Source organism: Rhinoderma darwinii, chromosome 4 (genome assembly GCF_050947455.1).
Source record: "Rhinoderma darwinii isolate aRhiDar2 chromosome 4, aRhiDar2.hap1, whole genome shotgun sequence".
Taxonomy (NCBI): domain Eukaryota; kingdom Metazoa; phylum Chordata; class Amphibia; order Anura; family Rhinodermatidae; genus Rhinoderma; species Rhinoderma darwinii.
Window position 1 is genome coordinate 42,151,461 of NC_134690.1, and position 23,895 is coordinate 42,175,355.

At 44.3% G+C, this 23,895-nt stretch overlaps 1 protein-coding gene across 1 annotated transcript in view; it reads left to right on the top strand.

The window, feature by feature from the left end:
* Positions 1-201: 201 nt before the first annotated feature.
* Positions 202-23,895, top strand: part of WDR35 (WD repeat domain 35) — an 83,829-nt gene continuing 60,135 nt past the window's right edge. Inside the window, exons 1-13 of the mRNA XM_075861063.1 lie at positions 202-532; positions 9,633-9,750; positions 10,717-10,788; positions 12,481-12,573; positions 13,836-13,964; positions 15,971-16,104; positions 17,449-17,614; positions 17,947-18,092; positions 18,670-18,795; positions 19,293-19,478; positions 20,431-20,463; positions 21,325-21,348; positions 22,577-22,637. Coding sequence (XP_075717178.1) covers positions 509-532; positions 9,633-9,750; positions 10,717-10,788; positions 12,481-12,573; positions 13,836-13,964; positions 15,971-16,104; positions 17,449-17,614; positions 17,947-18,092; positions 18,670-18,795; positions 19,293-19,478; positions 20,431-20,463; positions 21,325-21,348; positions 22,577-22,637 — 1,312 coding nt within the window. The 5' untranslated portion in view covers positions 202-508. The remainder of the gene's footprint in view (positions 533-9,632; positions 9,751-10,716; positions 10,789-12,480; positions 12,574-13,835; positions 13,965-15,970; positions 16,105-17,448; positions 17,615-17,946; positions 18,093-18,669; positions 18,796-19,292; positions 19,479-20,430; positions 20,464-21,324; positions 21,349-22,576; positions 22,638-23,895) is intronic.

Consider the following 23,895-nt stretch of genomic DNA (forward strand, 5'->3'; position numbering starts at 1 on the left):
GCTTAATTAGCGTGGGAAAGGCTAGTCCAACAACCGAACCTGTAAAAATATCAATTTCCTGGATCCAGCGCTGGGAAACACTCGATGTCACTGCCCAATTTTTGGATAGTGACGTCAGGAGCAGAGCTGGAGTCATCGGGCAGAGCACAAACTCCCCAACCCATTCCGGACCCACAAGTAGATCCCGCTCCAACTCAGACCCCCTCCCTCCCAACACAAGCCATTCACAGCGGATCCTCTGCCGCCCACTCGCTCTCTGGAAGAAGCAGGAAAAAGTATGAAGGCGGTCACGTGAGCGCAGAGACATGTGACCGCGTGATGTCAGAACTTCCAAGGAGCGCATACATTCTACAGCGTCTACCGAAGCTCGCCGTTTCAGAAAAAGGAAGTGACGTCAGCGCTGATGGCCGGGGCTCTTGGTTGCCTAGTAACGGGAGAATTCGGCATCTTAGTAACATTGATACCAGTTGTGGATTCTCCATCGTAACCTGGAACAGGCGCCACCGATATGTTTATATACCTGAGTAAGAAGGTGAGTGGCTCTGCTGCCTCTTGTCCGCCATGGCAGTGATCTGCCGGGGAGATGGCCAGTGCAGTAATCTAGAGGCTTCCTTGCTGTTCTGCATTTACAGATCCTATGCTGTTTTGCTGGCAGTTGTAGTCCCAGTCTAAGTAGTCACAGTCTGAGCCACAAGCCTAAAGAACATGTCAGGATAGTGATGCCATTTATTCACCCCCTCCCCCATAAATAAATCACTTGTTTTTTTTAATTATATCTGTACCTGGGAAAGCTGGGTGATTGCAATATGGCTGGCAATAATAATCCAAAAACCGATGACATAACGTCCATTGTGAGTAAGGAGACAGCACCGTTCAATGACTATAACGTACGTGGACCATTGGAGGGTGCAGTCACGTGACTAGGTCACATGACTGCTGAACTGACGACACTTTGCCCGTTCACAGATTATTTACACACGGTTGGACCGATGCTTGAGCTTTTTACATGACATGTCCAAAGGTACTTGAATTTACTGAGAACCCCTTTAAGCAACGTGATAGATGTGATAGAGGCGGGGCTGTGACAACCCTTTATTATAAAGAAGCCGACTATCGTTATAATTTGTTTGACCAAGATTAAAAGGGTCTTCAGACACTAAAAAAGACCACCATATTGAAAAATAATCCCTATTGTATTTACTTCTGCATCTATGTTCAGGTCCCCACCTCTGCTTTTTCCGTAACTCCCATAGACTTCAATGTATAGGGATACATGCAAACACAGCCGCGTCCCCTACCCGAATGTATTGCGAAAGCGGCCGCTGGGAATCGGCAAACGTTCATCAGCATCCCCCATTATACCAGAAGAAGGACCTGCACCTATCTGGTGTTTATGGCATATCCTGGGGATGTGCAATAAATGCCTAAGATGGGAAACACCCCCAAGTGATGGACACACAGGTGCTGGGATCGTTACAGTGTCATGTGATGGACACACAGGTGCTGGGATGGTTACATGGTCAAGTGATGGACACACAGGTGCTGGGATCGTTACAGTGTCATGTGATGGACATACAGGTGCTGGGATCGTTACAGTGTCATGTGGTGGACACACAGGTGCTGGGATCGTTACAGTGTCATGTGATGGACACACAGGTGCTAGGATCGTTACAGGGTCATGTGATGGACACACAGGTGCTAGGATCGTTACAGGGTCATGTGATGGACACACAGGTGCTGGGATCGTTACAGGGTCATGTGATGGACACACAGGTGCTGGGATCACTACAAGACACAGCTCTGATACATTTACTGGAACTAACGAGCCGCGCACCTGTGTGTCCATAAAATGACCATGTAACGACCCTAGCACCTGTGTCCATCACATGACCCTGTAACGATCCCAGTACCTGTGTGTACATCACATGACCCTGTAACGATCCCAGCACCTGTGTGTACATCACATGACCCTGTAACGATCCCAGCACCTGTGTGTCCATCACATGACCCTGTAGCGATCCCAACACCTGTGTGTACATCACATGACCATGTAACGATCCCAGCACCTGTGTGTCCATCACATGACCCTGTAGCGATCCCAACACCTGTGTGTACATCACATGACCCTGTAACGATCCCAGCACCTGTGTCCATCACATGACCCTGTAGCGATCCCAACACCTGTGTGTACATCACATGACCATGTAACGATCCCAGCACCTGTGTGTCCATCACATGACCCTGTAATGATCCCAGTACCTGTGTGTTCATCACATGACCCTGTAACGATCCCAGCACCTGTGTGTCCATCACATGACCCTGTAATGATCCCAGTACCTGTGTCCATCACATGACCCTGTAACGATCCCAGCACCTGTGTGTCCATCACATGACCCTGTAATGATCCCAGCACCTGTGTCCATCACATGACCCTGTAATGATTCCAGTTCCTGTGTGTCCATCACATGACCCTGTAATGATCCCAGCACCTGTGTCCATCACATGACCCTGTAACGATCCCAGTACCTGTGTGTCCATCACATGACCCTGTAGCGATCCCAACACCTGTGTGTACATCACATGACCATGTAACGATCCCAGTACCTGTGTGTCCATCACATGACCCTGTAATGATTCCAGTTCCTGTGTGTCCATCACATGACCCTGTAACGATCCCAGCACCAGTTTGTACATCACATGACCCTGTAACGATCCCAGCACCTGTGTGTCCATCACATGACCCTGTAGCGATTCCAACACCTGTGTGTACATCACATGACCATGTAACGATCCCAGCACCTGTGTCCATCACATGACCCTGTAATGATCCCAGTACCTGTGTGTCCATCACATGACCCTGTAACGATCCCAGTACCTGTGTGTCCATCACATGACCCTGTAATGATCCCAGTACCTGTGTCCATCACATGACCCTGTAACGATCCCAGTACCTGTGTGTCCATCACATGACCCTGTAACGATCCCAGTACCTGTGTGTCCATCACATGACCCTGTAGCGATCCCAACACCTGTGTGTACATCACATGACCCTGTAACGATCCCAGCACCTGTGTCCATCACATGACCCTGTAGCGATCCCAACACCTGTGTGTACATCACATGACCATGTAACGATCCCAGCACCTGTGTCCATCACATGACCCTATAATGATCCCAGTACCTGTGTGTCCATCACATGACCCTGTAACGATCCCAGCACCTGTGTGTCCATCACATGACCCTGTAACGATCCCAGTACCTGTGTGTCCATCACATGACCCTGTAATGATTCCAGTTCCTGTGTGTCCATCACATGACCCTGTAACGATCCCAGCACCTGTTTGTACATCACATGACCCTGTAACGATCCCAGCACCTGTGTGTCCATCACATGACCCGGTAGCGATCCCAACACCTGTGTGTACATCACATGACCATGTAACGATCCCAGCACCTGTGTCCATCACATGACCCTGTAATGATCCCAGCACCTGTGTGTCCATCACATGACCCTGTAACGATCCCAGTACCTGTGTGTCCATCACATGACCCTGTAATGATCCCAGTACCTGTGTCCATCACATGACCCTGTAACGATCCCAGTACCTGTGTGTCCATCACATGACCCTGTAACGATCCCAGTACCTGTGTGTCCATCACATGACCCTGTAACGATCCCAGTACCTGTGTGTCCATCACATGACCCTGTAACGATCCCAGTACCTGTGTGTCCATCACATGACCCTGTAACGATCCCAGTACCTGTGTGTCCATCACATGACCCTGTAATGATCCCAGCACCTGTGTCCATCACATGACCCTGTAATGATCCCAGCACCTGTGTCCATCACATGACCCTGTAACGATCCCAGTACCTGTGTGTCCATCACATGACCCTGTAACGATCCCAGTACCTGTGTGTCCATCACATGACCCTGTAACGATCCCAGTACCTGTGTGTCCATCACATGACCCTGTAACGATCCCAGCACCTGTGTGACCATCACATGACTCTGTAACGATCCCAGTACCTGTGTGTCCATCACATGACCCTGTAACGATCCCAGTACCTGTGTGTACATCACATGACCCTGTAATGATCCCAGTACCTGTGTGTCCATCACATGACCCTGTAACGATCCCAGCACCTGTGTGACCATCACATGACTCTGTAACGATCCCAGCACCTGTGTGACCATCACATGACCACAGACAGAATTTTATTCACTTGAAGAAAACAATGAATGTTCCTACTTAATAACAACAAGCAGAGATCTTGAAGACTGAGGAATTAATACAGAAAGAATATTGGAAAAGTGTATAACTTTTAATTATATAAAACATATATATATATATAACATTAATTTGCTGAAACCGGACAACCCCTTTAACCGCTAGCCTATTGGTACCCTAAAATGGCACCGAAAAAAAGGCAACTTGTCTCACCCCAAAAATTTTATGAGGGGTAATTTAGAGAAAAATTCAGGTTTTCCAGAATTGTTATATTATATCTTTAGAATGGGTCACCGATATTTGATCGGTGGGTTTTGGTACCCTCGTTGATCAGCTGAATAAAAGCGCCACGGTGCTCAAGCAAGTGCCACGTCCTGTCATCGTTTACTCAGACACAGCGCTGCACATGCAGTTGTGGCCATTCCTGGTACTGCAACTGAGTCCCATTCGAGTAACGTTCGATACAGAGCCACAGCAGTGTGCACCGTGCAGCTGTGCCTGAGTAAACAATGAAAGAGAGGCCGTCAATTTAACTCCTTCCAATGCGGCCACTCACTATTATGTCACGGCAGCAAGGTGGTTAAAGTAATCTGCTGTAAAGACGACTTCACACGCAGTGTTTTAGGAAAAAACACTAATTTTTTCTAGCATTTTGTTCTGCCTTTTTTTGGCCAATAGTCAATAGGGAGTCATTAAAGAGGCTCTGTCACCACATTATGGGTATGTGCACACACACTAATTACGTCCGTAATTTACGGACGTATTTCGGCCGCAAGTACCGGACCGAACACACTGCAGGGAGCCGGGCTCCTAGCATCATAGTTATATACGATGCTAGGAGTCCCTGCCTCTCTGCAGGACAACTGTCCCGTACTGTAATCATGTTTTCAGTACGGGACAGTAGTTCCACGGAGAGGCAGGGACTCCTAGCATCGTATATATGTATGAGGCTAGGAGCCCGGCTCCCTGCAGTGTGTTCGGTCCGGGACTTGCGGCCGAAATACGTCCGTCAATTACGGACGTAAATAGTGTGTGTGCACATACCCTATAAGTGCCCTATCTCCTACATAAGGAGATCGGCGCTATAATGTAGGCGACAGCAGTGCTTTTTATTTAAATAAACGATCTGTTTTCACCACTTTATTAGCGTTTTTAGATTTATGCTAATGAGTTGCTTAATGCCCAAGTGGGCGTATTTTTACTTTAGACCAAGTGGGCGTTGTACAGGGGGAGTGTAAGACGCTGACCAATCAGTGACCAATCAGCATCATGCACTCCTCTCCATTCATTTAGTCAGCACAATGGGATCCTTTTAGATCGCTATGCGCTGTCTTATACTAACACATTAATGATACTGAGGTGTTTAGACAGTGAATAGACATTCCACGGGATGTCTATTCACAATCTCTGCACTTCGTTACGGTTTCTGTGGTAGTTACAGCAGAGGAAGCGTAATCTCATTGTAACCTGTCATCTACAGCATAATCCCGCGAGATGACGCTGTAAATGACAGGTTACAACGAGATCACGCTTCCTCTGCTGTAACTACCACAGAAACCGTAACGAAGTGCAGGGATTGTGAATAGACATCCCGTGGAATGTCTATTCACTGTCTAAACACTTCAGTATCGTTAATGTGTTAATATAAGACAGCACAAAAGGATCCCTATGTGCTGAGGAAATGAATGGAGAGGAGTGCAGGATGCTGATTGGTCACTGATTGGTCAGCGTCATACACTCCCCTGTACAACGCCCACTTGGTCTAAAGTAAAAACACGCCCACTTGGGCATTAAGACTCATTAGCATAAATCTAAAATCGATAATAAAGTGGTAAAAACAGATCGTTTATTTAAATAGAAAGCACTGCTGTCACCTACATTACAGCGCTGATCTCCTTATGTAAGAGACAGGACACTTATAATGTGGTGACAGAGTCTCTTTAAACGCACTATAAATGTTACATTTTTTTTTTTTTATCTTGTGGTTTTTTGCTCTGTGATGTTTTTCAAAATTGCCGCAAACCTGGTTTGGCGTTTTTTTTTCCAAGCGTTTAAGCTACATTCACGCGAGGGTGTCTGATTTGCGTTGACAAAAAACAGACCGTATTTCCTGCATTTCATGACCGTGTGGCATCAGTGAGCTTTCTGTGTGGCGCCCGTTTTTCACGTCCGTGGTTACCCTCTGCAAGCACTTCCTTTTTTTTGTTATTTTTATGTCTCTGCATTTCTTTGTAACTGATGCGTGAAACACAGACAGCACATGGATGTCGTCCGTGTGCTGTCCGTGGTTTTCACGCACCCATAGACTTCAATGGGCGACTAGGGCGGCAAAAGCGGACCAATATAGGACATGCCGTGAGTTTCACGCAACGGACACACGCTGCGTGAAAAATCCTGCATGTCTGAATAGCCCCATTGTTTTGCAGGGGTCCGTGTGCTGTCAGTTATTGCCCCGCACAGCACTCGTCTGAATGAGCCCTAAGTGGCGTTCTTGTCCCAGTGTCAATATGTAGCTTTTCTTTGGCGTTTTTGGTAGCGTTTTTGTCAGAAAAAATCCTGTGTTGCAAAGAGGACTCTTTGAATCGCATGGTTGGCAATCTGGAAAACGCACAAACTTTAATAAACGTTATAAAAAAGCGGGTACATTTTTTATAAAAAAAAAGCCAAACAGAAAGAGTGTGTAGAGGAAACCTAAGGGTCCATTTACACGTTGTGGTCGATGTTCGTTTAAAACCGCAATGAAGAAACGCATCCAAACCCCGCATGCATTTTTACTGCGAGTCGGTGTGTAAAAACTTAGATGCGATCAATAACAGCTGAATACTGAAAATGTGAAAAATTACCGCTCAACTTATATCTTCTAACGTCCTAAAAAAATAAAAGGACATTCAAAAAATGACGCCAACATAAAGAAGACATTTGGGAAATGTTAATTGTTACTATTTTGTGTGGTTTGACTATCTGTCTTATGCCCTGTTCACATCACGTTTATAGCCTTCCATCAGAAGTATACGTTGGGAGGACGCATAGCTCCAACGGAAGGCTAAAACGTATCCCACCGTATAGGCATACAGTGGGATACGTCGCCCGAATTTCCTTTGCAGAGCGCTACCTGAGGCGTGGTACCCGGGGACGCTCCTGACGTCACTGTACAGATGCCGGAATCTCTGGGACGAACGCTACCTGATGCTCTTCCCGGGACTCTAGCCAAGGCATACATTTAAAGGGGTTGTCCGGCCATGGGGCGGTTTTTCATACTGATGACCTATCCACAGTATATAATCGGTGAGTACCCGGCAGGCAAGTCCAGCAACTTTCGTTCCGGAAGCAGATGGCTCTGGTCACAGTATAGCGGCCGCGCTGCAGCTCTGCTCCTAAACAAGCAAAGTCATCTGCTTCCAACACCGGCCACTGTATAACATCCAGTGCCCGGAGGCAACAGCTGATTGATGCGGGGTCCGGGTGTCAGAACCCCACCAATCATATACTGATGACCTATCCTGTTGATAGGTCATCAGTATGAAAAACCGTTCGGTGCCCAGACAACTCCTTTAACCTATACCCGAGACGGACACCATACAGTGGCATCTGTCACACGTAGGTTCCCATGTTAAAGGTACACTTTTTTGGCCTACTACGCTATTCCGTCCTACAAAAAAAGGTATAACAACGCATACCATGTAAGTGTATGTAACGCCGAGTCTTCCATGTAAGTGTATGTAACGCCGAGTCTTCCATGTAAGTGTATGTAACGCCGAGTTTTCCATGTAAATGTATGTAACGCCGAGTCTTCCATGTAAGTGTATGTAACGCCGTGTCTTCCATGTAAGTGTATGTAACGCCGAGTCTTCCATGTAAATGTATGTAACGCCGAGTCTTCCATGTAAGTGTATGTAACGCCGAGTCTTCCATGTAAATGTGTGTAACCCCGAGTCTTCCATGTAAGTGTATGTAACGCCGAGTCTTCCATGTAAGTGTATGTAACGCCGAGTCTTCCATGTAAGTGTATGTAACGCCGGGTCTTCCATGTAAATGTGTGTAACCCCGAGTCTTCCATGTAAGTGTATGTAACGCCGAGTCTTCCATGTAAATGTATGTAACGCCGGGTCTTCCATGTAAGTGTATGTAACGCCGTGTCTTCCATGTAAATGTATGTAACGCCGAGTCTTCCATGTAAATGTGTGTAACGCCGAGTCTTCCATGTAAGTGTATGTAACGCCGAGTCCTCCATGTAAAAGTATGTAACGCCGGGTCTTCCATGTAAGTGTATGTAACGCCGTGTCTTCCATGTAAGTGTATGTAACGCCGAGTCTTCCATGTAAATGTATGTAACGCCGAGTCTTCCATGTAAATGTATGTAACGCCGAGTCTTCCATGTAAATGTATGTAACGCCGAGTCTTCCATGTAAATGTATGTAACGCCAGGGCTTCCATGTAAATGTATGTAACGCCGAGTCTTCCATGTAAGTGTATGTAACGCCGAGTCTTCCATGTAAATGTATGTAACGCCGAGTCTTCCATGTAAGTGTATGTAACGCCGAGTCTTCCATGTAAATGTATGTAACGCTGAGTCTTCCATGTAAATGTATGTAACGCCGAGTCTTCCATGTAAATGTATGTAACGCCGAGTCTTCCATGTAAGTGTATGTAACGCCGAGTCTTCCATGTAAATGTGTGTAACGCCGAGTCTTCCATGTAAATGTATGTAACGCCGAGTCTTCCATGTAAATGTATGTAACGCCAGGGCTTCCATGTAAATGTATGTAACGCCGAGTCTTCCATGTAAATGTATGTAACGCCGAGTCTTCCATGTAAATGTATGTAACGCCGTGTCTTCCATGTAAGTGTGTGTAACGCCGGGTCTTCCATGTAAGTGTATGTAACGCCGAGTCTTCCATGTAAATGTGTGTAACGCCGAGTCTTCCATGTAAATGTATGTAACGCCGTGTCTTCCATGTAAATGTGTGTAACGCCGAGTCTTCCATGTAAATGTATGTAACGCCGAGTCTTCCATGTAAGTGTATGTAACGCCGTGTCTTCCATGTAAATGTATGTAACGCCGAGTCTTCCATGTAAATGTGTGTAACGCCGTGTCTTCCATGTAAGTGTATGTAACGCCGTGTCTTCCATGTAAATGTATGTAACGCCGAGTCTTCCATGTAAATGTGTGTAACGCCGAGTCCTCCATGTAAAAGTATGTAACGCCGGGTCTTCCATGTAAGTGTATGTAACGCCGAGTCCTCCATGTAAATGTATGTAACGCCGAGTCTTCCATGTAAGTGTATGTAACGCCGAGTCTTCCATGTAAGTGTATGTAACGCCGAGTCTTCCATGTAAGTGTATGTAACGCCGTGTCTTCCATGTAAATGAATTCATGTTGAATTTATGTTTCATCGCAGATTGCCATTCCCAACAATATCCGGTTAAAATGCATATCATGGAACAAGGACCAGGGTTACATTGCATGCGGAGGAGAATTGGGACTGCTCAAAGTGTTAAAACTGGAAATGCAAACAGGTAAATGAATGGCCGTTTTCTTCCTGGTGGATTTTTCACTTACATTTTGGACGTATTTCAGTTTGCTTAATCTCACACATACCTGTCTGCCGGGGGATGTTTATATGAGCTGATGCCAGGACAGGGACACAAAGTGGATCCTTGAGCTTTTCTTTAGCTTGTAGGTGAAGACTGATGATTATCTTCAAGGCAAGGAAGGAAAAATTTCACGTGAGGCTTCCTTTTTGTAGGCCGTTCTAGAAAAGTCAATATTTTCAGACCTGCTCATGGTATCTGGGTTGGGGCTCTGTAGATTACACACCGGCAGCATAATAACCAGGCTCCTGAGGAGCAGAAGGTGTTGACAGGTTCGTTCTCCTCTAAGACATTTTTCGGGCAGCGTGTTACAGAGCAGGAGGCGCTGAGCACACTGATGTATAGTCTTTGGGGAAAAGCTTCTTTGTGACTTATTCATTTAAGACCCTGCTCATTCTCAGTTTATGAGTCCAGTGGGCGGTCCTACTCCGTGATTGACAGCCTTCCCTGTATAACTGCATACAGAGATAACTGTCAATCACTGGGTAGGACCGCCCACTGGACTCGCAAGTTGTACTGCAATTGCTCTTTAAGAATGGGCTCAGGGCTGTCCGCCAGGAACTGGAAAGGAGAAAAGCACAATATGCCGTATTATGGGAATAGGCTCGGTGCCACATAGCCCAGGGGAAAGAAAAAAAGAGGTTCTGTGGTGTTACACAACTGATCTTCTGCGTCATGGCTCTAGGGGTAACATCGGGACAGCTTCTTTTATCTCATGGGCAGGGAATGATCCCAGTAATTAACATGAAATATTTTATTTTATGCTTCATTGTTTATTTCCTGCTGTGGTTTCTAGTTGATCCATGATTATTGTAAATAAAATAACAATCCTCTCTTTATTCTCCCATATTCTAAAACTTGTTGGCCTGAACATCTGATTTCTTCTTCCAGATGATGCCAAGCTGAAAGGGCTCGCCGCACCCAGTAATCTTTCCATGAATCAGACCCTTGAGGGACACAGTGGTAAGATTCCTGTGAATGAAACATCTTTATGTCATTTATATTTGGGTAGATTGTACTTTTATGGTCCAAACTCTTATTTTTTTTAGCTTTTTAAATGCGCTGGCTGGTTTGGAAGGGCCAGGGGAGCTGTGATCACAGGGGCCGAGATGCCGGTTACCAGACACGCTTTGTGTAGGTCGCCCATTCAATCAATAGACTATTCTATTCATTTCTATAGCTGCCTTCAATCCTCCAGAGCCGAAAGCCACTTGCAACATGGCTCTCGGCTCTATTAGTTCAGCATGCCCTAACGGACATACAGTATTAGGATAAGGACACACAGGGTGGATATGCTTCGTAACAGTACACAGCGTATCCATCCTGGAAGCCGCAGGGAATTCCATCGGAAAAAACACACCAAATCGTGGTGCAGTTTTTCGGGCGGAATATCCGGTGCGTAAATACTGCAGACAAAAAAAGTTTATACTCACCACCCGGGTGTGGTCGTGTGAGTACAGCCCGGCTTCCTAGGATGACGTTGTAGTCCATGTGACTGCTGCAGCCTATGATTGGCTGAAGCAGTCATATGGGATGAAACGTCATCCCAGGAGGCAGACCTGGGATCCCGTTGCTATGACAATCGTCGGGGTGAAATAAGAATCTTTTTATTATTTTTCAAGCAACATATATATATATTTTTTAATTGCGATTTTTCCTGGCAGAATCACATCTTTTTTGCTGCAAAAATCGCAACATTTGCCTATTTGTTGCAGGTTTGACCCGCAACAGAAAAGCAGCAATTCCGCAGTATAAGTTGACATGCTGTGGATTAAAAAAACGCACAACAGTTTGATTTATGAACGATTTCTTGGCAGATTTTTTCTGCTGTGTGTAGATGAAATTTGTTGAAATCTCATCCACTCTGCTGCTACTGTAATACGCTGCGGATTTTCTGCAATGAAATCTGTTGCGGAAAATTCGCAGTGTTTACGCTGTGTGTGTCCATACTCTTAAAGGGCCAAAAGTCTGTTTATAAAAGTAAGGATATGTTCACACAACCTATTTTCAGCCGTTTTTCTGGCCGTAACCACCCTGAAAAATGGCTAAAAATACAGAGGCTGAACGCCCCAAAACATCTGCCATTCAAAAAACGTCTGATGCATAAAAAAACGGCTGTAAATCAGAGGCTGTTTTCCCTTGAAAACAGCTCCGTATTTTACAGCCGTTTTCAGTTTGCAGTGTGAACATACCCTAACGGTAAAAGGAGCTGCAAATAACATTCACCTGTATACATCTGGAGATATATAAAATAAAGAAAGAAGTGATTGTGGGGGGAGGAATTTTTCTGGACGTCTTGTTAGAACTCTATATGGAAACACTACAGTCAGCCCTGAACCTGGCAATTTTAACTCCTGGCAGGACTGCATGTGCCAACAGCATGGTCGTGAAGTGAGCAGTGATAGAATAGAATACTCTGGCAATGTGAGCAGCAGCAGGGGACGAGTGTGCTTATTTTGTGGCAGGCAGTGACCAGTCTACTCATGTGCAACCCGAATGGACCTTCTGCCATCACATTCTGTGTTTCTAAGAAGGGTCTAAGTGTGGCCAGGGACGTGTTCTTGAGGGGAACTGATGCGTTACGTCTCAACTGTGCAGCAAGATGATTGTATATGATGTTATAAAGAAGGTAATAATCCCTTGTTTCTTCTCCAGGATCAGTGCAAGTGGTGACGTGGAATGAACATTTTCAGAAGTTGACCACGAGTGATCAGAATGGACTGATTATCGTTTGGATGCTGTACAAGGGTAATCCTCCCCTCCCCTCCCCATACATTAGGGTTCATTTACTACATGTCTGATCATGTATATGATTTACTGGACCGTTATGGTGACCACTCACATCTCTTAAAGCTCCACAGAATAAAATGCTTGTCATGTTTTTTTCCTTTAGCAGATGTCATTCAATAATTGTTTTTGCAACAGAAGTTTATCCCATATATAAAAATCCATAAACCCAGTTACTACACACTTTATTATGACACTGTTATAAGACAGAGATACTTTTTTGGCATCTTATACATTCCCTTGTTTAAAGTAGTGGCCAATAAGAACTTGCATGATAGACCTCTAAGAACCAGTGTTTAGGGGGCTATATACTGAGCCTGGCATTCAACTGACCTCTAAGAACCTGTGTTTAGGGGGCTATATATTGAGCCTGGCATTTAACGGACCTCTAAGAGTCAGTGTTTAGGGGCTATATACTGAGCCTGGCATTCAACTGACCTCTAAGAACCAGTTTTAGGGGGCTATATACTGAGCCTGGCATTTAACGGACCTCTAAGAGCCAGTGTTTAGGGGGCTATATACTGAGCCTGGCATTCAACTGACCTCTAAGAACCAGTTTTAGGGGGCTATATACTGAGCCTGGCATTTAAAGGACCTCTAAGAACCAGTCATTAGGGGGCTATATACTAAGCCTGGCATTCAAGTGACCTCTAAGAGCCAGTGTTTAGGGGCTATATACTGAGCCTGGCATTTAAAGGACCTCTAAGAGCCAGTGTTTAGGGGGCTATAGACTGAGCCTGGCATTTAATGGACCTCTAAGAACCAGTGTTTAGGGGGCTATATACTGAGCCTCAAAACTCTGGTTCTGTATAGTGAGCGCGCTTAGCGATTATTAGTTTAACAAGCATTTTTTAGAACTGTGCCATTTAGTTGTGCCAGTCTGCCCTGAATCCGAGCCTTGCAAGGGAGACTTATGCTGGACATTCACAGTAGAGCCGACTATCTCCCCGGACCCCCATAGACGTCCCTACAGGGATTGCCCAGACATTGCACATACAAAAGGTCCCACGTTTTCACCTATTCTTGGAGTATTTCCTTTTTTCATGCTTTATTGATGATCTGGAGCCTGAGTTCTGTTGGGTTTTGACCCATTTGTAAAACCCAGTGCTGCTTCCTCACTTATCTATTACATAACATAGAAATGATCTCTCTTGTATGTGGAGAACGACTTCTCTTTATGTTTCTTGTAGTTGACCATTTATTGATCTGATAAAACTCCTTAGGCTCGTGGTACGAAGAGATGATCAACAACAGAAACAAATCGGTTGTTCGCAGCATGAGTTGGAACGCGGACGGCCAGAAGATCTGTATTGTGTATGAGGACGGAGCTGTCATCGTTGGCTCAGTGGATGGTGAGGACAGTTTTGCCTTCTAGCCGCCTCCTTCCACCATTGTACTTTTTACTTGTTGACATTGTTTGTTTTTTGGAGGAGAAATAACTTCACCTTTGATTTATATTCTCTACATATTCATCAGATGTGAAATCGAGCCTCTATGTACTTTGCCTTTATTGCTTTTTCTACTGTTTTTACATATTTTAACTAGTTTTTACTCTAGCATAGAACAACATTTGAAAAGTGCAAACAAGCAGGTTTGTATCTGCCGGCACATATTATTTGTATTATTATTAATATCCCTGTTGGGTACTCTAAGCGTTTACTAACCCAGGAAAAGACATATGAAAAAGTCTACAGATGGCATCCGATAATACCCACGACCACAGTGGGGTCACCAGTAAACTCCCTCCATATCACATCACATGATAAGCAGTCATGTGACTGCTCTGTCTATGGGCTCAGGCGCCATACCCTCGTCTGCACGTGCACTTATACTGCTCAATGCGCACATAGGTATGGAGCCCGAGCCCATGGATGGCACGTCCACTTGACCTCACAGTGTGTGATGCCATATTGATGACGTCTATGGCTATGTGTGTATGTGAAACAAGATTTTGGGAACCGTTGTGTGTTGATGTGTGTGTTTTATTATTCTATGGATGTTTTGCTTACATAGACACTTACAAAGTGACCTCCATCATCCTGGCTGCTATGAAGATATATATAATAACTATAAGAAATGTTTAGCACTACAGGCTCAAGCCAATAAGACCAAGCTATTGAAGGTTTATTTTAGAAAAAAACGTTTTGGTAACTTTTGAGCTTCGTCTGACCAGGAGAAGCAGGGGAGAGAAGTTAACATATGTTTTCATCCATCTAACTATCTATCTATTGGACCACCACTTATAGGAGACCTCCAGCAGAAACACAGCTTTCTATCACTTCACCCCCACCCTCAAGCTGTGGACTGTTATGTATATTGTAGTCATTTCCCTGTAGTACAGTTTACTTCTGGTCAGGCTCCATCTCAGATTTTAGATCCTCCCCTGCTTTCTCTTCTCTGCTATTCTATCAATCCCATCATGCCTCAGCACAACATCCCATGAGCAGGTGTGCCAGTACCATCTCTGCCTGCTAGGGAGGGCAGTGCGATTTATTTTTTTCTCAATATTCTCCTATATAAGATAAGAGCTCATAAGTAAACAGTCAGGGAAGCTGAACAGTAATCTTCTTTATTATAACTGTGAGACAGAGGCCTGGAAGTTCTGGTGCCTGTATGAGTGACACATGCTTATTCCCATTTACTCAAGTGTGTCACCAAAGCTTAAATTTAGACTCTTGCTACTTGTGATATATAGTGTTAGAATCAGCAAGAAAAAGAACAGGTAAGGGCCTGTTCACATTTAAGTTGGAGGCTCCATTAGGGGCCTATGTCACAGATCATGCCGAAAATACCAGAAACAGTAGCGCAGCACACTATTGTTTCCAGTAAAACCACAGACACCCTGATGGAAACCTGACAGACCCTATTACAGTGAATGGTTTCTGTCGGTCACCGATGGTGTTCGTCATATAAGAAATTTGGCACTTCCGGAGCAGAACAAAAAAACACCAATGCAGGTGTGAACAGGCCCCAAGAGACTGACACATGGAATTTCATAATGAAACACAAACTTTAGCTTTGGTTGAAGTGTTCCTTTAATTGCCTTGTAACAGCTATGGGGGGCGGTCCAGACTACGTTATACAACTAACTAACTTTTTTATATCAACTCCTATGCAGTAAAACAAAGCTTAAAAACGAATAAACACAAGAATAATAAAACGTGTAATGTTTTTCCTTCAGCTCATTTAAGGATTTTTGACATTAACTCCCAGATTTCCCCTTTAAGAAGTCTTGATGTATCCAGCTCCTGTATTTTATTAGAGGTTTTTCTATGAACTTCATAGTGTTTGTTGTATGATATCAAGTTCATTTTTAACAATCTTATCATTTGTGTTTCTTATCCTTAATATTTTCTAGGCAATCGTATTTGGGGCAAGGAACTGAAAGGCATACAACTGTGCCATGTCGCTTGGTCACCAGACAGCAAAATTCTTCTTTTTGGGATGGCAAATGGAGAAATCCACCTTTATGACAACCAGGGCAACTTCATTGTAAGTTTTGCAGAATTAGAAATAGTCGTTTTCTTCCTTTCTTTTCTTTCTATTTACACAGTGGAGTCACATTATTATGACCACCTCCTACTTTCGACGTCGGCAGCGCGTAGCCCATGGAGTAAGCGATGTGACATGGGCTGGCTTGGTGGGTATATAAGGTGTGCGATAGGCTATCTGAACACATATCACTCGTTATTGCTATGGGTGAAAGGGATGATTTATCAGAGTTGCAAGAAGGGATGATTATTGGCTTTCGGTCCGGGGGTGTCAGTATTTCTCAAACAGCGCAGTTTATGAACCGTTCGCGTGCTGCTGTGGTGAAGGTGTATCGTGAGTGGACAAATGGCACCATTGGGAATAACAGACGTGGAAACTGCAGAGAACCTCATGCCATTGATGTGAGAGGTGAACGTCGGCTACGAAGGTGCGCCAGGGCTGAACCACACACTACAGTGGAGCAGCTCACCGTGAAAATCAACCAGGGGGCTACCAGACGTGTGTCTAAAACAACAGTTCAGTGAACCCTACTGTGCATGAAGCTCTGAAGCAGACGGATGGTCACTGCTCCTATGCCAACAAAGGCGCATCGGAAAAAAGGCTTAAATTTGCACGACAGTATCGGAATTGGACCAGCGATGACTGGCAAAGGGTTGTCTTCTCCTATGAGTCACATTTTTTGCTTCATGAAACGGATGGATGTTGGTGTGTCAGGCGAGAAACGTCAGAGAACAAACACCCTGCAACCATTGTTGGAAGAACATAAGCTGTGGCGGCAGCGTTATGGTCTTGGGAATTTTTTCATGGCATTCTCTGGGCCACTCATCCATGTGGAAGGCACTCTGAATGTATTTGGGTATGAATCCATCGTTGCCCATCACGTCCACCCATACATGCTGTTTGTCTTCCCTGGGGCGGATGAAATCTTCCAGCAAGAAAATGCGACATGTCAGACGGCTAGAAATGTCCGACAGTGGCTGGAAGAGCACGACCAAGACGTCCAAGTACTTCCCTAGCCCCTAATTCACCAGACTGGAACCCAATTGAGCATCTGTGGGACCGCGATCATCATATTCACTCTATGTATCCTCCCCCACGCACCATCCAGCAAATGTGGGGTGCTCTGCAGTCATCATGGCGCCTGATACCGGAGCCCCCCGACCAGCACCTTATTGATCACTCCCAGCCCGTCTAGCTGCTGTCCGTGCTGAACACGGCGGTTACTCTGGATATTACCTGCTGGTCATAATAATGTGACTGGACTGTGTATATTTCTATATTGGATACATCTAACTCATCAGTCGTTCAGTTGTGAACTCAACTTCATGGTTTGTCTTTGTCTAGGTAAAAATGTCGCTGAGCTGTTTGGTCAATGTGACTGGTCCTCTGAGTATAGCTGGCATGCATTGGTATCCCGGCAGTAAAGGATACGTGGAACCAGATTGCCCCTGTCTGGCTATATGTTTTGACAATGGCCGGTGCCAGATAATGAGACATGAGAATGATGAAAGTAAGTCTTTTGTTTTCTTTATCATTTACTTTTGAACTATGTGAATAGATCGGGGCAGACCAGGACTTCCAGGGTGCAGATCTCTCATAGACCACGTTGGTGCAGACCTATGATTTCAGCAGACGCTTTCCTATTTTCCGGTGCAGTTATATTGTATTACTCTTTTGGCACCAGAAGTATCTGACAGTCAGACTTAACATGTACCCGCAGATAGACGTATCCATAGATGGCTGCAGGGCATCAGGGCAGTTGTAGTCATTTCTGCAGCTTTCTTTCTACAGCTTTCACAATTCCACAATAAAGACCACGTAATACGTACTTTGGTTTTACAGATCCAGTTCTGATTGACACGGGTATGAACGTGGTCAGCACGCAGTGGAATCATTGTGGCAGTGTGCTGGCTGTGGCTGGATCCCAGAGAACAACCAATCAGGATAAAGACATTAATATCGTCCAGTTCTACACCCCATTTGGAGAGGTATGTCTTTTTAGATTTGTATGGGCGTATGGATAGGGGTTGTCTAAATTAGACTATAGGCCTTATGCATATGTCGGACAAGCTAGTTTTTTACTGTCTGATCCGATTGTTCCTATGGAAGCCTTGAAGCGGATCACCTCCCGGCTGTAGTAAAACAACATGCATGTCTTTGCCAGATGTTCATGTTATTGAGGACAACGGAGCTGAACTGTCATTTATCGTTCTGTTCTGCCTTGGTTCATGGAGGGGTCCGAAATGGGAAACCTCTCTCTACGATGTCCATATGCCATAAGGAAAGAGGTTGTATGGGAGACTTCCCGCTCACTTCTTGCTTCAGATACTTCTCTGGAGGGAAGAAGCCCCCAAGAGCACCCCTCCTTATTGCTTCTGGTTGGCCAAGAGGGCTCGTGTGGGCACAGTTGGCAGAGCGGCACAAATGAGAGCCGGTTTAGTAGGGTATCAAGGCACATGTTGCTTTCCTGGTGACTGATTCGCTTAACATTAGAGTTTAGAGAGGGGTTCACATACATGTCAATGTTACGTAATAAGAATATTAAGAAGCAATTTGTCTTTTAAGCACCTGCGCACATTGAAGGTTCCTGGGAAACAGATGTCAGCCGTGTCGTGGGAAGGCGGTGGGCTGAGAATTGGACTGGCTGTGGATTCCTTTATTTACTTTGCAAACATCAGGCCCGATTACAAGGTAGGACGTCTTATAAACCGGCGCTATATTAGGACAGCGCTAGATGACTTTTCTAGACCTTGCCTTGGCCAGATCACATGAACCTGTTTGCTGGATATGACGTGGAATGAGGGGACGTTGCACAACGATCTTGAGACTCTCTTCATTTTATATTGTGGTGTGACTGGCATTCAGCTGTAGTGAACTTCAACCTCAGTCTTTGACACACACATCCAAAGTCGCCATCACCATTTAGCCAGCTCGTAACCGTGTACGTTATCAATGCATTCATTTTTTGGGTAGGGCCAAATTGACATTTGATCATCTGCTCAAAAAAACCAATCTTGTCAGGTAAGCATCATTTTTCCTCCATGTCAGGCAGACAAAATGCATAATGTACGCGTTTCACTCGAGTGGCTATAGACACATCAGATCCGGTGAACATTATGGAAGCAGCTTGTACAAAGGTATGACACAAACAATCGCCATTGTAAATGCTTCGTCTTGTGTTTTTGCAGTGGGGATATTGCTCAAACACAGTGGTGTACGCTTACACAAGGCCGGATCGCCCCGAATATTGCGTCGTCTTCTGGGACACCAAAAACAATGAGAAATTTGTGAAATACGTCAAAAGCTTGATCTCCGTTACAACGTGTGGCGATTTCTGTATATTAGCGACTAAAGCTGACGAGAACCATCCACAGGTTTGTCTAATAAATTCTTGCTTTTCGATATTTTTGAACATGATGAGTAAATAGTTTCACCTGAATTGACCTGTATCAAAGACAGGGGCGTTTACCCTCTAACAATTAAACAAACCAAAATTGCAGCATCACCAAAAGCCCTGAACATATAATAAAGAAATGAATATATACAATGTATATGGGCTGATCCTGGGGTGCGATCCCAATAGCATCATGAATGTTATAGGAGACGAAACACAGCGGACGTCCGCCCCAATGTGCGTTTCGGCGCTAATGCCTTTGTCTACGTATTTTGTTTTTACTATGTAACTTAAACAACGGTGACAAATGGAACCCATTTGCACCAGATCCGTCACCATTGAAATCAATGGTGATGAAAACGGAAACCTACGGTTTCCGTTTCGTTCAGTTTGGATTCCGTTCATGAGTTCCCCTGATGGAAAGCTCCGACAGAACCCACGAACGGAGTCCCGACGCAGATGTGAACGAAGCCTTACAAAGACCTTAGATCATCTTACTGTTTTATCCGGATCATGAAATGGCGATATACAAAATACCCCTCTGCAGTTGTAGGACATCCCTAGGGGTGCTGGTTTAAAAACATCACAAAAGCGCAGGTGTTTTTTTTTTTTTTTGCCATGCGGCACACTACCACTAGGTGCATGGGCGCACTACCACTAGGTGCATGGGCGCACTACCACTAGGTGCATGGGCGCACTACCACTAGGTGCATGGGCGCACTACCACTAGGTGCATGGGCGCACTACCACTAGGTGCATGGGCGCACTACCACTAGGTGCATGGGCGCACTACCACTAGGTGCATGGGCGCACTACCACTAGGTGCATGGGCGCACTACCACTAGGTGCATGGGCACACTACCACTAGGTGCGTGGGCACACTTATTCAAGGTATTTGGAGACATTGTTGTAACACGTTTCCTTCTTTTCAGGATGACAGTGAATCCGAGACTAGCAGGGTAAAGGTAATATTCCTCCTTCTCTCTGTCATGTATCTCATGCTCTGTAGTGCTGCTTTTAGAGAGTCATATGTTACCATGTCGTGTCTGAATGGAGTCACTCCAGTGATTATATTTGGGAATGATATCATTCTCCGAGACTGGGCAGAATTACGAATTACCCCGCAAGCGCCACCAGCCGGGTACAAGATCCATTTACTCTATGAAGTCTGTATATTCTCAATGAGTTTCTGAAATGGATATTTTGTGTATCAAATGAAGTCCTGTAGACGTGGAGATCTTTGGTCCTTGAGAGATATAATGGTTAACACCGATAATTGCGAGGATTTATTAAATGAAAATGACTAATGTAGACTAATAAAATATAAAATAATCGATCAGAAACGTTCATGACCGTGCTTGAAACTTTTCCTCTTGTTTGAATTAATCAACATATTTAAACGTTACCCCCCTACTAACATTTATGGCGTATTAACAAGATATGCCATAAATGTACGATCAGTGGTGGTCCAACTCCAGCGACCACCAACCTTTGCTTCTGAGAACTCATTGTTTTATATTGTCTTTTATCTGTTCAGTGTAACATCCGTCTATATGTTCCAAGTATTAGTCCCTACTTCTAGTTTCACTAAATAGAATCTCTCATGTCAAAACAACTTAAAAGAGGCTGAGCTGCAATACCATATACAACCTGTAAACAGGTGTGGCACTGTTTTTGGTAAAACACTGCCATGTTTTTTTAATCCTGTACAACCCTGTATTAGGTGTCCTAATGAAGACCCTTTTATATCACTTTCACAGATACTTTGATATTTTTTTCTTATTATTTGCAAAATCTTCAATATTTGATTCCTGTTTTGTCTTTAGGGAGTGTCAGCCTCTGGAGCACAGGTAAGATGGTTTTATTTTTCCTCTTGCTTATTTTCCATGCAATGTTATTTATCCATGTTGCCATCACAGTCAAAGGACTAAGCATGCTCGGCTATTGCCATAACTTCCATAGAAGTGAACGGAGAGAGCCGGATACATGCTCACCCACCTCTCCATTTGTTCTCCGCCTGGATCTGGCAGTCAGCCACCCCACCAGGCGGGTCTGGGTTTCGGGCACCCCCATTCTGGGCATCGGTGCCAGAGGTGGGACCCACATCTTACCGACATTTATGGGATATCCTGTGGATGGCCCAGAGCCAGACGGTCGTTGCTCCTAAAAATTGCTGCTAACTTTTTGGGTTGTGGTTTATTTTTTTCCTGGTACACGTAATGTGCGTTACCCCAAACATTAAATAATTACCTCTAAACTACAAACTTGTAGCTGCTCTATGCCGGCTCTATTTGCTTTATGCCTTCACGTTTACACGCAGCAAATTTTCTGCGGATTTTCCGTACAGATTTGCTGAGTAGCTTACTGGCCGCTTCCCTCTGCCTGACCCCATCCTCTGTTCTCTGAATGACAGATTTCTTTCTGTTTGTAGGAGGAAAAAAAGAGTGAAATGTATTTGTGCTCTCGACTTCTCATGGCGTCAGTTTCTGGGAGAGGCTTTTACAAGCGAGCATTGTCAGCCATATTAACTCTCATGGGGCTAATTTCCCGTCCCTTCCACTGTGCAAAGATATGCTTGATCGAATCTATGTCTGTAGAATGTGAAATATGACCTGATATCACTGATCGAGCAGACAGACCAGATCATTCACCCAAGTTTACAGCCTATAAAGCTACAATATATATATTTTTTTACAATTTACAAAAATATGGATGCTAGGAAGTGTAGTTTAGTAGTGACATCAGTAACGGAGGAAGTAGCTAGCTTCTCCTCCTACTTGAGTTTACATAGAAATCCATAGAGCTGGTGGCCGTGGGATATAACTGCAATAAAAGAAATGTAGTATATGAAACAAATATAGCAGTTCTATTCTACAACATGAGATATAGACTTCAAACAGTTTTTACCATTCTACAGACATATGGGTGACTTTTTAATAGGTAACATAATTGACATTGATGTCACTTTGTTTATTGCATGTCCAGAGAAGTGATATACTGTACGGTACATGACGTTATCGTGTCTACGCTTTGTATTTTTCTGTTTTCTAATTTCCCTATTGTTTGAATTCTTTCTAGTTTGTGCTTGTTTTGTGCAATTCCATTGGAACCCCATTGGACTCTAAATACATAGATATAGGTAAGGAGACCCCGTGCCATTTTGAACATGGATACCTGTAGCTTAATAGATTTCCTTTAGTCCGAATCTTCCTTGAAAATAAACATTTACAGTTACAGCTTTTCCTTAATCTGTTGTTGTCGGTTGTATTTTCCGCCTGTCAATCAGAAATCTTATAAGGAAGGGCTCCAACCAGACTGTATAATTGTAAAGTGATTCTCCACTTTTTAACACCATATCATTTTTAGGTCATGGTGTTTAATTTCTTAATATATCTTTATAGCGGTTGGAGCTCCATTTTTCTGGTACAAATCTCCAAACCCCTATATAGAGTTAAATGATAAAGTTCTGGTTTCCTACAGTCAGCACTAGGGGGTGCTCAGGGGCTTACGGCATACTCTTTTATTGAGTTCAATGTATAAGCAGTATGCAGTGAGCTCCTAGACAAGACATCCACATCTGGATGCTGTGGCCGTCTCCCCATGCGGACGAGGGGTCAGGAGATCCCCACCTACCAGACCTTTAGGGTGTTTACATGTGTTTATGCCGTAAATGTTCAAGGTGGGAATACCCCTTTAATAAGCCAAGGAATAAGGTGTGTTTTACTAGGTTTTGTTAGGTATTGTAATTGTTCATTAGGAAGTCCTCCGACAACCTATAAGCTTTGTATGTTCTTCCCTGGCAGCATCGGACTGATTTTGGGTAAGGTAGTATCCAAGGTGACCCCGCTAGATCTTCACTATCCTATGCAGATCAGCCTCTGTCTGTACTGCAGACTCGAATGTCACCAACATTTCCACTCCTGAACTCTGCATGAGAAGATGGAAAATGGACTTCTATGCTGGAATAGAAAAAAACACATCAAAAACTATAGTTTAGGGGTCTTAGTCATTATATATTAAAAAGTTCAGCAACTTTCTAATATACTTTGTGTTTCCATTCCTCACCCATTTCAAGATCTCTGCATTCTGTCAGTGGGTGTCGACAATCTGGTTAATGTCCAGAGGCTGGGAAATTGTCCTGAAAATGTGCTGTTCACACAGGTACCAGATACACCGTAGCACACGTCTGTGTCCAGGACTAGGTCATGAAAGGTGTCACTTACTACAAGATGAGATGTTGAAAATGGCGACTAAAGGAAACACGAAAATATATATTTTTTTAATCGGGTACAACTTTTATTGAATTTTTTTTTGCATTTTCTTTAAAACAAAAGCAAATAGAAGCGTAAGCCCAATTCCCACTCCCACCTCCATGTATACAACATGTAATTCATTGG